The sequence below is a fragment of the Rattus norvegicus genome, chromosome 5 (assembly GCF_036323735.1).
Source record: "Rattus norvegicus strain BN/NHsdMcwi chromosome 5, GRCr8, whole genome shotgun sequence".
Lineage (NCBI taxonomy): Eukaryota > Metazoa > Chordata > Mammalia > Rodentia > Muridae > Rattus > Rattus norvegicus.
The window spans coordinates 77,716,292-77,730,754 of NC_086023.1; the positions used below are offsets into that span (position 1 = coordinate 77,716,292).

Below are 14,463 nucleotides of genomic sequence, written 5' to 3' on the forward strand. Positions count from 1 at the left end.
GCATGGCTGCAGGTTTAGTAATGAACAACAAACCAATCCACTGAGATGATGTTCAACTAAGTTTGAACTTCAAAAAACCAATTATTAAATTTTACATATACCTATATGTCAAATCTATACAGCACAGTCTTGAGCCAAGCTGTTGGAGATCCTCAAGTCCTTGGCTTGCTCTCGTCTTCCCTTGGGAAGCCTCCTCCTTCCCTTGTGAAGCCTTTGGAGGTTGGTCTGTGTGGTTGTAAGTACTAGGAACTCATAATGGAGACAGCCAAATAGGAGCGACCTGAGATACTATGCTGTCTTTGATGTGGAAGCCATGCTTCCACTGCTGTTCCCACCTTCTTTCTTGCTGCCTTGACTTAGCTCCTTGGGCTCTTAGCAGAATAAATTCTCCACTTTCTATAGCTGGGGACGATTGAGTTGAGGCGCTTCCATTGAAGGGCTCTGGCATGACTCATGTCTCATGGTAGAATTCTGACTATCCCAGAGCCTGTGGCCTGACCTAACGTTCTTGTTACCTGTATAGTAATTTGAGTAACCCACCCATTTACCTCTCTACCTTCCTAATGCTTCGATCCTTTTATACGGTTCCTCATGTTGTGGTGACTCCAACCATAAAATTATTTTTTGTTGTTACTGCACAACTGTAATTTTGCTACTGTTATGAATCGCAATGCAAATTTCTGATAGCCAGGATATCTGATATCTGGCCCCTAAAGCAGTCATGACCCACAGGCTGAGAATTGGTGCTCTAGACAGCCATCACGGAAGGAATATGGATGACATGGTTTGTAATGCTGAGGTCAGTGAAACTTAGCAATTCTCAACCTTCCTACAACTCTCGCTTCTTAGGAATATGATCTCTGAGATCAGAAAATCAACAAATGGCTGACTAGCCCATTAGACTTTAAATACTGAATGTGAAGCGAGACTGCTAAGAAGCAACAAAAACTAGCCAGACTCCATACCTCTGCAGAAGCTTTCTGTCCCAGACCACAAACCATTGGGTTGACACAAATGGATACTGCTTCCCACGAGGTCAAATCCAGGGCGACATCGGACCCCACAGGCAGCATTGAAGTGGTTTTTGCAAGTGTTTTGTATAAAGAAACCATTTTCAGGAGGTTTCAGTGCAGGACAGTGGACAACTAAGGTTCACAGAGAGAAAAAAAAGCAAGGTCAGATGTTTGCCTGTGGAACTGCACTGCCTCAGTTTACTGAACAAAGCATGCTGTCTGTCTGTCTGTCTGCCTGTCTGTCTGTCTACATCTATTTTTATATATTGTAATTCCCCATGGTTTTCCATTTGATCCATCTGATTTCTCAGTGTGTTTGGAAGAAGAACTCTTACATATGACTCCTGGTGGATATTTACTAACGGTGAAAATGTAACATAGGCCGAACACTACTTTTTAAGTTTCAAACAGCTTCATTTTGATATTGGCATGGGTAAATGCAAGATTTCCTAGGCTTTCTCCCAGAGCTTTGGTGCTGGACCCCAGGACCTCCTCATGTATGCTAAGCACATGCTCTACCACCAAGCTATAACCCTAGTCCTTAATTCTTGACTTTCATAGATCATTAACTGCTTTCTCTCTTAGTAAGGTACAATGAAGAAACACGCAGCCTGGAGTGGTGGCACACACTCTGGGGGCAGAGGCAGGCAGATTTATGAGTTTGAGGCCAGCCTGGCCTACAGAGTGAGTTCTAGGACTGCCAAGGCTATGAAGATAAAATGTATCTCAAAACAAAACAAAACAACAACAAAAAACAAACAAAAATAAAGTAGAAAAGCCAGTCTAATTGATAGAGACTATAAAACACAGCTTCTACCATGTGCTGTATACTATGTAAATACTTTCTACTTTCAGCATGATGGGAAATATTTATGAACAAAATCTAAATAAATTTGAGCACCATCAGGGCCAAGATACGTTTATTTGCTATTCAAATTCATTACCCAAGTTGTAGCATTCCTCATTTCTAAGTACTAACTCATGCTTTCTGCAACCACATTACTCCTGTGGCCCCAGGTTCTGTCTCTGAACCATGGTGCTGATGTGTTTAGTGCTAACAAATGCTATGTAATAGAAGCAAATGGTCACCCTCCCCCAGAAGACATGTGACCAAAGCCATGGATGTTAAAGATGATCCCAATGAACAGACACAACCACCATTCGGCATCACAGAGATCAAGACCAGCTTTCTAGATCCCACTCACTAGCAGTGGGGAACTTACCCTCACAGGTCTGGCCAGATCTCTGGTATCCCTCTCGGCACACACAGTCTTCAGGGGCTGTGCTTCCAGGTGGAGAGGTGTGGTTTTCATCAGGACATGGGATGCACGTGCTGATTCCTCCTGGAGAAGCTTCTGGCTTATACGTCCCTGGCGGGCAAGCTGTGGGCAGACGATTGGCCAGAGAAGTCAAGTATGTGATATGTTCATAGAAAGTTAGAAAAAATATTTAAAATAATGGTGCAGGAGGCAATCATTCTACACAGAAATAATCATTACATAATTCAAGCAAAAAAGCAAGTTTAAAAGAATTATTGTATGCACGTGTTTTGCTGACAGTGCACATCATGTGCATGCAGTATCCACAGAGGCCAGCAGAGGGCATCAGATCGCCTGAAACTGGAGTTACAGAGAGTCGCTCAATGCCATGGGGTTGCTGAGAATCAAACACAGGCCCCTTGGAAGAGCAGACAGTGCTCTTAACCATTGAACCACCTCTCCAGCCCCCAAGGCAGCCAATTATAGCAAATCAGAAATCATCCATACTTCAGTGCTCCCATTCTGGGACCGACTCCACCTCTGCCCTGACATCCTTGTGCACAATCCGTGTAGATATCCATGATGAAGTCACTTCTTCATCATCATGTTTGTTGGAAGCATTTGACAGGGGACAAGGAGAACATGGAGGGCTAGAGGAGAAAATGATGGGAAAAGGTCTTTTGAAGAAAAAGGAAGGGAAGATCCCACTTCTCTCAGCTCACAGCAAGAAAAGATTAAAAGCAGAATCTGGTTGATCTTGCTTCAGTCATCCCCCCCGTGCTGACAGGGTCTGATTTGAATGTGTAGCTTCAGCCCTTTGGGGTTGCCGATCTGTGAAAACAGCTCAAAAGTAAGCTGTTTAATATAAAGGGGACTTGGGGACACTCCACTAAGCAATTGAATAAAGTACAGCCATAAAGTGGGTTTGATTACTGAGCAGAGAAGTCACAGCTAATGGGTGTGTATTTTCATCCAGAAGCGTGAAGCAATCACATTAGAAGATTCATAATCAAATGCACTTATCAGGGAAATGACGATGGTTCTAAAACTCTTCATTACGGTGCAAAATATATCAAATTCCCATGGCACATGCTAGAAAATTCTAGGTCTGAATCCATGTAAAACTTTAAAAAATGAGAGAGGCATTTAAAAATACTAATATTGCTACTGGTCCTTAATAAAAGTTCATCGGGGGGTCTGTTCCTAATGGCATAAGGGAAGGGACGCTTCTTTCAGAGCATTTTGCTAGTAAACGGGGAGGTGCTGTTGAATTACACGTTGTATTAGACACTTCTGCATCCCAACGCTGAGGACCAGGATCCTCAGTCAAGTGCAAGGCAAGGTCTCCTTTAAACAGAGGTGAGGGTTTTCAGGCGAAAGTCATTAAGATAAAGACAGCCATTTATAAGGACAAAACGAGCTTTGCCCAGGGGCCTAATTCACAGGAGCAGTAGAATGGTAGGACAGCGGAGCTAAGTCGGCTCAGGGGCAGTCACTGTCATACTGTGTGCTGAGACTGTGTTTACCCGGAAGCTTTAGTGCAAAGATGCACAGCAACAGCCAAGTGAAGTTTATGAAAGCCACGCCCAACATAAAGGCGGCACATCACACGTTAATGAGAAAAATAAGTAAGAGACCGATGGGAATCAAACGGATGCTCCGTTTCTCCAGTGCAAGAACAAATGGCAGGGAAAAAGCATGGATGAAGGTAGACAGCTATGCAAAAGGACATTTGAATCTAAATAGAGCGCTGGGTAAGGGTCTCAAGAGAGGGGGGACGCTGGGCAGTGTGCACGACTTTAGTACATAAGTCTCAGTTCATTGGCTAAGAAGGAAATCCATCAATAGTACAAAAGTGAGAGAAAAATAGTGTTCGATAAACTTCCCGAGCCCGAGAAGCTCGGGGAACAGGTAGTGGCACTCTAATATTACACTGAAATAATTGTGAAGACTGAAACGAATATCAAGTAAACCTCCCTCTTCTCAGGAAAAGGGATGATCAGAGGGAGCATAAGTTTTATATCGGATAAAGAAGAAAGGTTCAAGAGGTGAAACAGGCAGGCACACAGAAATGAGAGAGCCACCCATTTCAAAAGTAACGACAAGGCAGGTTCCAACGTGTACATAAACGCAGTGGGACTACGAATAAGAGAAAGGATATATGGCTTCCAAGCAAACAGAGAGAAAAGGACAAAGAAAATATGACCGATAGAAAACAGAAGAGAGAGGAGAAATAACAGGAAGGAATGAAATGCAAAAGGACACGAGTTAAGGTGGGAGGGGAAGCCACGAGTCTATCTGACCACCAATCTCCTTGATCTGTTGATAGGATAGAAACCTGAAATACATCAGACTTACACTGTGAAAACAATGTTAAAAGATAAGTAAAACCTTCAAAATATCCCAGCGAAGGAAACAAATTAGCATCTTAAGGAGAAATAAAAAACACACATGTAAAGAACAGACTGGTGCAGTGACACAAACTTCCGCCACTCAGGAGGCAGGGACAGAGCAATTGTGAGTTTGAGGCTACCCTGGGCTACATAACAAGTCCCTTTAGAGAGGGTAGAAGGGAGAGAAGAGGAAGAACAGGGTGGGGCTTGTGGGACGCAAGGCAAAGGTAAGTGGCTAAGGGATAAAGTGACAGAGAAGTAAGTCTTCCTCAGGAAGAAATAAATGTTCGTGGCCGACAATCCCAGGGCAAACAGTTTACTGCTCAGAATGAAGTGAAAGGGAATGGCTGCCTCTTAATCTGGCAGCATCTCAAAGGATGTTAGCACCTCCTACAGATTAGGTACCTGAGATGAGGAGAAAAGGCTTTTCCTGGGCTGAGAAAGGCATGTGATGTTTCTACAGGGCAGCCTGAGGTGATTCACCGAAAGCACGGAGCATGTTCTCTTTAGTGAGTTCTGATTCCAACGGTGTTCCAACCAAACATAACCAAGAACATACACTAGACACCATTTATTATCCCAATGCAAATGTTCACAGAGAAAGGCTTTCTTAAGTTCTTAAGACACATCCAACCAATTAGACAGTGGCTATAGAAATACAATCCCTGAGCTATGGAGATGGCTCAGTGTTTCCCGTGTGAGCATGAAGACCAGAGTCCAAGGCATCAAGCATCATGTAAAAACAAAAGCAAAAACAAAAAAAAAAAAAACAAACAACAACAAAAACCCAAAAACCACACAAACAAAAAAAAGAAAACCATCCGTAATCCCTGGCCAAGGTGAATGGAGATGGGCAGGTCACTGGAGTTTGCTGGTCAGCCAGGGTAGCTGAATCAGTGAATTCCAAGTTCAAAGAGATCCTGTCTCAAAAAAAAAAAAAATGGGTCCAAGGCAAGCAATAGAGGAAGGCAGCAGATAGCAACCTCTGGCCTCCACAGGCACCAGCTACACACTCACATACACAGACTGTGACCACACATATTCTTCCACCCCCTTTCAAATAAAGAGTCAAATATTCAGTAATCTAAATGATTTTATTTTGTTGGATTTTTTATTTACATTTCAAATGTTATCCCCTTTCCTGGTTTTCTGTCCATAAGCCCCCCTCTCTCATCTCCCCCTCCAACACCCCCCGCCCCGCTTCTATGAGGGTGTTCCTCCACCCACCAACACACCCCTTCCCGGCTCCCTGCCCTGACATTCCCCTACACTGGGGGGGTCCAGCCTTGACAGGACCACAGGCTTCTCCTCCCATTGGTGCCCAACAAGGCCATCCTTTGCTACATATGCAGCTGGAGCCATGGGTCCCTCCATGTGTACTCTTTGGATGGTGGTTTAGTCCCTGGGAGCTCTGGTTGGTTGGTATTGTTGTTCTTATGGGGTTGCAAACCCCTAAGCTCCTTCAATCCTTTCTCTAACTCCTCCATTGGGGACCCCATTCACAGTTCAAAGGTTGGCTGCAGGCATCCGCCTCTGTATTTGTCATGCTCTGGCAGAGCCTCTCAGGAGACAGCTATATCAGGTTCCTGTCAGCTTGCACTTCTTGGCATCATTAATACTGTCTGGGTTTGGTGGCTGTATATGAGCTGGATCCCCAGTGGGGCAGTCTCCGGATGGCCTTTCTTTCAGTCTCTGCTCCATACTTTGTCTCTGTGATGGTTTTTAAATGTCGTAAAATTATTCTATTATTTTCATATGTGTTTTGTCTGCATGTATGTATGTGTGCTACATGGATGTCTGATGCTCTCAGAGTCCAGAAGAGAGCATTGAATACCCTGGAATTGGAGTTACAGACTGCAGTGAGCTGACATTTAGGTTCTGGGGATCAAACTTGGGTCCTCTGGAAGAGCACCCAGGACTCTTTGCAACTGACCCATCTCTCCATCCTCCATTCAGTAAACTTTGAATACTCTGCCCAGCTCATCGCTTTCCAACCACACAGAGCGGGAGTATTCTTCTGTTGGGTGTATTGTAATAAATGTTTTGGCACTTGGTAAATATTATCCCTTCATTTCTTTCCCTTTCCTGTCCTTCACTTAGATTCTGCCTTTGCATATGTTTCCCTTCCTCTAGGAGAACTTCCGGCATCCTTCGAGACTCTGATTTACTCTTCAAAGTTTCCCCAACCTTTTTGACAACTGTGCTGTCTTCTTTTCTGAAATTTCACAGAATTTTCCAATTCATTGGACTTCACAGCTGTCTGTCTCACTGCCTGGGTCTGCAGTCATCCAATCAGAGGAGGACAAGGAGAAATGGTACTTGCTGGAGGGTGAATGGAGGACAGCCCTATGTGGGGGTCATACTAATGCCGTGAAGAGCAACAATGGAATGAAGAGAGATGTTGGACAGGGAAGTCAAGACAACTGATGATTTCAGCTCTCCCACTCACCAGCTCAGGGTGCTGGAACACGAGTTTCCTTTTCCATATCTATCACATTAGGAAGTTACAGCTAATTAAGTCTAAGGTTTTTCCAAAGGTGATGTGTGTGAAAATTCCACAAATAGACTAGGAAAAAAGCAACCTGCAGAAGCATTCCCTGAGGGCAGTCAGACTCCAGATGCAGATTTTGGTAGTTTATGTTGAAAAATAATAGAACTTGAGAAGAAACTGACCCTACGTTATATTTGCCAAGCTCCCTTGAACAGTCAAGGGCTTACAACATTGGAGAATACTGTTTGGGATAAAAATATCTGAAAGCCATTTGGAAACATATTGTGAAATTCACAGTGCTGATGGGAAACAGACTCCAGGAGAACAGTTTGGAGGCATTACACAATTCTAGGGCAGAGGTGTAATCAGTTTCCTGGACTTTCAAGGGTGAACCATGTCCTCATCCCAAACTGAGCAGAAGCTGAAGAGACGAAATAAATCTGCGGTTTGAACAACTTTCTCAAGGCTTGTTAGAGGTGTAGGGAGCGGGGAGTCGTTATTTGTTTGGTTTTTGTTTTTCTGTTTAAAATGAGTAAACCAAATATTATTTCTTAACTTCTCTTTTTGTTGTGGTTAGAATAAACACTTTCCTTTTTCAGAAGCATGTGGGTGGTGATTAGCTACTATTCTTGGAAGTGAGAGTCTTGAATTTGTCACACACAAACATTAGATCTTCCTTCAACTGACGGTGACCACCAACCATTTTGGAATCTGTAAAAAGAGAGGGGCCTCTATGCTCTCTAATCTATCCAGCTTATTAAATGATAACATACACTATACAATGTGTATTATTTGTCTGTGTAACATACAACCTGCAGAGAATAGCATTATATCAAACTCTTTTTTTACACATGCTCTAAGTTTACTTTTAAAATCATAATAAGAATCAAAAGCCTTGGTTCTTGCACAATTCCTTTTTAAGGGTTAGTGAATAATTTTAAGGAGTGTGGTTTCAGAGAGATTGCATGAGATGCATCTGGTGGTGTGCAGGGTGCCAGGATGCCCATTCAAGTAGAGTATAATGGCAGCCTGTGGAGTTGAACCATCCAGAAGTCTTCATTCCTGCTCTACCTAGGCAGGGCACCAAACATGATGTTATAACAGCATCACATGTCCTTCCAACCTTATAAATTTGATCTGAGTATAGAATCTATTTTCATAGATGTGCTAGGATTTTGAGTTCAAAACTTCATTGCTGGGGAAAAGCTGCCTTCTCCAATGTTGAGCCAACACTTTCACAAAAACAAGATGGGGTTGCACCCACCGGGATTTTATTTCCATTAGGCAGCTCTAGCCCATTATGATTTAGTCAGTGAATTAGGTGACCCTGAAGTCTTACACTTCAGTGCTTGTGTGGAATGTACAAGTATCCTGCCACTCTCTCTCTCTCTCTCTCTCTCTCTTGGAATTGGTCAAATCATTTGGCTAGAGTACAGACTATTTAAACAAAATTGTGAATTTGAACGCTGTGGGGTGCCATAGTAGCAAATGGCACCGTAACCACAGGGTATCCATCTTGTGATGACTTGCCTGTTCAGACTTGCCAGGAGAGTGATGTATTACCTAAACTGTCAAAAACCAAAACCCTCAAGTCCTTAAGGGATGCCTTGATGGAGAAATTGTCATGTATTAAGAATTTAAACACACATGAGTTGGCGTATACAACCTGAGTATGAGATATGAAGACAATACTCTTTTTGTTGGAAACTACTCTCTTAATTGTGTTACAAAGTTCATGGTCTGAAGAGAGGAGCTCAACTATATTTTTATAATTAAGCTTTTGTGGGCATACACTTTTAGGTGAATCACTTTTTTGAGCTATCTTTGACTTTATTTTTCCTTTCTAGAAGAACTGGTGACTCAGATTCACATAAAGAAGGGAAGAAAACATATCATCTATTAGTTTCGCTTAACATTGGATGCTCACCCCAATGCCTACCTTTTCTAATTTTACATAATCTTTATATAAATTATTGTACTTTTTCCAGTCCTGATTTACTATAAAAATTTCTCCAGCAAAATATTAACTTTTCTTCTTTTATGTATATGAGTGTTTTGCTTGCACGTATATTTGTGCACCATGTGTGTGCAGTGCCTGTGGAGACTAGAAAAGGCATTACCACAGAGAAGGGAGCCTCCCTTGAGGAAATGCCTCCACGAGACACAGCTGTAAGGCATTTTCTCAACTAGTGATCAAGGGGGAGGGCCCAGCCCATTGTGGGTGGTGCCATCCCTGGGCTGATGGTCTTGGGTTCTGTAAGAGAGCAGGCTGAGCAAGCCAGGGGCAGCAAGCCAGTAAGAAACATCCCTCCATGGCCTCTGCATCAGCTCCTGCTTCCAGACCTGCTTGAGTTCCAGTCCTGACTTCTTTTGGTGATGAACAGCAACGTGGAAATGTAAGCTGAATAAATCCTTTCCTCCCCAATTTGCTTCTTGGTCATGATGTTTGTACAGGAATAGAAACCTGACTAAGATGCCCATCATCAAGGCTACAGACACATGGCTTTCTGTACTCCCATTCATGGGGTATTAACAGGTTTTTAATTTTTGTTTGTTTGTTTATTTATTTATTTATTTATTTATTTATCTATTTTAGATCCAATTGGTAAGATATAATTGCCCACTTAAACATACAAAGCCCGGTACTATCCATCCCTTGAGAACATTAATAACAACCTGTAAATACACAGAGCAGAATCTTAACATCACCTGCCATCTTGTCCTGCCATGGCTTCTCAGCCTCTCTCTCCCTCTCCTCTCTCCTTTTTCCTCTAGTCTCCTCCTCTTCCTTCAAACTTCTCTCCCGCCCATCCTTCCTTCTCCTCCAATGACAGGCATCCTTCTATCCTGTACCTGCCCCTCACCTGTACTTTACAAATACAATGGGGAGGTGGTTCTTTTAACAGGCTTTTATTACTTGAGTTTTTGAGATGGGGGTTTCATTATAGAGCCTTGGATGGCCTGCAAATAACTGCACAGGCCAGGCTAGACTCAAACTCACAGAGACCCACCAGCCTCTGTCTCTCAAATTTTGGGATTAAAGGATGCACCAGCACACCTAGCAATAGTGTTTTTTTTTAAGTGTGTGTGTGTGTGTGTGTGTGTGTGTGTGTACAACTTTAGGTGTCATTTGAAAATTTCCATCAAACTCATTTGAGATAGGATGCTGAGTCCTACTTGGCTGTGTGGAAGGGACAGCATGACATGGTTACCCGCCCCTGGAACAGAACCAGTAAAGCATGGGCCTCCATGAGTGGTAACAGTTGCAGGTATGAGGCTTGTTTGTATAAAAATATGTATATTTTACTTCATGTTCCTACTTTGGGAAATATTCTCCTTATTGAGAAATGTCCTCTCTGCCAAGGTTAATAATACTAGGCTAATCAGAGACAGCATGAGTCCCAGGAGGAAAGGGTGTGTCTGTGTGTCAGCAAAATGGTGGAATGCTATGACCTTCACGATAGCTCTTAAGGCTGTGGGAATGAACTCTGAAAACAAGAGTTCAAAAAATATGTAATTCTCAACTATGCAAAGTATAAGGATGCAAAATGAATTGTATAAGGAGCTTCACAGACTTACAAGAACCAAGGTATACAACCATTCTGGAAATCAGTCTGGAGGTTCCTCAGAAAATTGGACATTGAACTGCCTGAGGATCCAGCTATACCTCTCTTGGGCATATACCCAAAAGATGCCCCAACATATAAAAAAGTCACGTGCTCCACTATGTTCATAGCAGCCTTATTTATAATAGCCAGAAGCTGGAAAGAACCCAGATGCCCTTCAACAGAGGAATGGATACAGAAAATGTGGTACCTCTACACAATGGAATATTACTCAGCTATCAAAAACAATGACTTTATGAAATTCGTAGGCAAGTGGTCGGAACTGGAAAATATCATCCTCAGTGAGCTAACCCAATCACAGAAAAACACATGGTATGCACTCATTGATAAGTGGCTATTAGCCCAAATGCTTGAATTACCCTAGATGCCTAGAACAAATGAAACTCAAGACGCATGATCAAAATGTGAATGCTTCACTCCTTCTTTAAAAGGGGAACAAGAATACCCTTGGCAGGGAAGAGAGAGGCAAAGTTTAGAACAGAGGCTGAAGGAACACCCATTCAGAGCCTGCCCCACAGGTGGCCCATGCATATACAGACATCCAATTAGACAAGATGGATGAAGCAAAGAAGTGCAGGCCAACAGGAGACGGATGTAGATCTCTCCCGAGAGACACAGCCAGAATACAGCAAACACAGAGGCGTATGCCAGCAGCAAACCACTGAATTGAGAATAGGACCCCCTTTGAAGGAATCAGAGAAAGAACTGGAAGAGCTTGAAGGGGCTCGAGACCCCATATGTACAACAATGCCAAGTAACCAGAGCTTCCAGGGACTAAGCCACTACCTAAAGACTATACATGGACTGACCCTGGACTCTGACCTCATAGGTAGCAATGAATATCCTAGTAAGAGCACCAGTGGAAGGGGAAGCCCTGGGTTCTGCTAAGACTGAACCCCCAGTGAACTAGATTGTTGGGGGGAGGGCGGCAATGGGGGGAGGATGGGGAGGGGAACACCCATAAAGAAGGGGAGGGGGGAGGGGGATGTTTGCTCGGAAACCGGGAAAGGGAATAACACTCGAAATGTATATAAGAAATACTCAAGTTAATTAAAAAAAAAAAAAGAAGAACCAAGGTAGCTACACCGTGAGCCAGCTTGTCAGAAAGATACAAAGGCAGGCAGATTCCTGAGTTCAAAGTCAGCCTGGGACAGAGATAAGTTAGGTTCAGGCCCAGACAGGGTGGGAATGGCAATTTGAGGATAGGATCCTGCCTAGCTAAACTTATTGTCTGTACTTACAGAGACAGGCAGATCTCTGAACTCATTTGAAATGTTTAAAAAAATGTGCTTGATGTCTCTTTTTAAGAATTAAGGGATTGGGATCATGGAATGCTGCTTCATTGGATAATCAAAAGGGAACCTGGAGTAAATGACTGAATTGATAAGTAAATAAAAGACTGGGCTTTGGTTTGTGAGAACTGAACTATCTCAATAAGTTGTCTGATGGTCTCTAGAGGATGTTGTCTTGAGCAGACATGATTTTTGCCACTCTCAAACAACTCTTTTTCAAGCCAAGGCTGGCCCTTGGCAATAGCATCTCTCACTGGCATGGAGTTTAGCTGTGAAGCTAGAGCAACTTTTCAGTAAGCCCCAGGGATCTTCTGTCTCTTCTTCCCCAGGGTTGAGTTATGAGTGTTTACAAACATGCCTACCATTTTTTCCTTGGGTTTGAGGGATTGAATTCAGGAACTTATACCTGCAAGGACAGCATCTTACTAACTGAGCCATTTCCCTAGGTAGCAACAGTTTAAAAATTATCAATAGTCCATTGTCACTGTGAGACGGGAGGCAGAGAAAGAAGAACTTGTGAATGAACATAGAACAGGGTTGGACAACAAAGTGTCCTTGTAAGTGAGATGGAAGGGAAGGGACAAGGCCTGCGATTGTTCACTGATCTCCTCATGTGCACTGGGACACACGCATGTCCACGCTCACACCTGTGAATTGGGCATGTGTGAACATAGTGTGCATGCATGTGCACACACAGAAATGTGTGACTCATAATTCTTGGCCATGACACCTCTTCTGATTTGTTTCTAGTCGTTACAGCCTCATTTCATAGTAAGCCATCTTAAGGGAAGACTATGCAACAGTCTTATCTGCTACGTAAATATAGTCACTCAAACAGTTGAAGGAGTTGAAAGAATTACATGATTTTCTTCTGTGTTTCCATAGAACCTGTTTTGGAAAGAATGGCCTGCCTGTGTGGTCTGACACTCTTGAAGTAAGTATGTCATGCTTTCTTCCTTTAGACTCTCGTATTAAAACATCTGAAGTGTCTTCTGAATGGTATTTGTGTAAATGAAACTGCAAGTGCTTTACTTTGGCAACTGCCATGCTGTCAACACGAGATCTCTCTCTGTCGTCATCTTCCTCCCATTTCACCCATTAAGATAGGGTGTGGAGGAAAGAATTCCCTAAATTACTCATGGCTTTGCAACTGATTTTAAGTTACGTAACTAATTACAAAGCTGGCTTTCTCCCATCACTCCTGCATGGGCAAGCAAAGCTGTAAACTAAAATTTGGAGCCCCTCAAAAGGGATGAGAAGGAGTAATGGGATATTGGGGATGAAGAAGAAGCTAGCACCCGTCTGTGCCCCTTTGCAGGACATCAGCACACACAGACAATGAAGCAGGGGAAAGTACGGCATTACAAGACAACGTGGGGAAATACCTCAAGGCACCAGGCTTGAAGGATAGAACCAGCCCCAAGTATCAATAGATGGGACCACATGCAATTAAGTTCTGTGCGCAGACCAAACCAAGCAACTCAAAACTCAGTGAGGCCCACAGATAACATCTGGAATAGAAAATCTCAGAGTACTAATGTCCAGAATTTACAAAGAGTGAAGAAACTGAACACCAAAGAAACAAAACTATCCCAACGGCTAAGAAATTAAACAGAAAATGTCAAAGGAAATGACCAATGACTATCCTTTAAACTACTCAACAAGACTAGTCATGAGGGCAATGCAAGTTAAAACTACTTAGAGGTACTACCTCAGCCTTTTCAGAATGGCCAGCATCAAAAAGTCTGACCGCCAATGTTGGAAAGAATCCTGGAAGGAACAGACCGGATAAACAGTTCTCTGCACCCAAATCCCGTGGGAGGGAGAGCTAAACCTTCAGAAAGGGAGACACACCTGGGAAACCAGAAGAGACTGCACTCTGCACACATTACTGATTCCAGAGGAAAACACCAAACGCCATCTGGAACCCTGGTGCACGGAAGCTCCCGGAAACGGCGGCACAGATCTTCCTGGTTGCTGCCGCCACAGAGAGCTCATGGGCAGCACCCCGAGAGCAAACTTGAGCCTCGGGACCACAGGTAAGACCAACGTTTCTGCTGCAAGTGACCTGCCTGGTGAACTCAAGACATAGGCCCACAGGAACAGCTGAAGACCTTAGAGAGGAAAAACTACACGCCCGAAAGCAGAACACTCTGTCCCCATAACAGGCTGAAAGAAAACAGGAAAACAGGTCTACAGCACTCCTGACACACAGGCTTATAGGACAGTCTAGCCACTGTCAGAAATAGCAGAACAAAGCAACACTAGAGATAATCTGATGGCGAGAGGCAAGCGCAGGAATCCAAGCAACAGAAACCAAGACTACATGGCACCATCGGAGCCCAATTCTCCCATCAAAACAAACATGGAATATCCAAACACACCAGAA

General features: G+C 43.3%; 1 protein-coding gene across 1 annotated transcript in view; it reads right to left on the bottom strand.

Moving 5' to 3' along the window:
• Positions 1 to 14,463, bottom strand: part of Svep1 (sushi, von Willebrand factor type A, EGF and pentraxin domain containing 1) — a 176,770-nt gene that overhangs the window by 109,769 nt on the left and 52,538 nt on the right. The window contains exons 4-5 of the mRNA NM_001419684.1: positions 2,237 to 2,395; positions 966 to 1,145 (exon numbers count right to left, since the gene is read on the bottom strand). Coding sequence (NP_001406613.1) covers positions 966 to 1,145; positions 2,237 to 2,395 — 339 coding nt within the window. The remainder of the gene's footprint in view (positions 1 to 965; positions 1,146 to 2,236; positions 2,396 to 14,463) is intronic.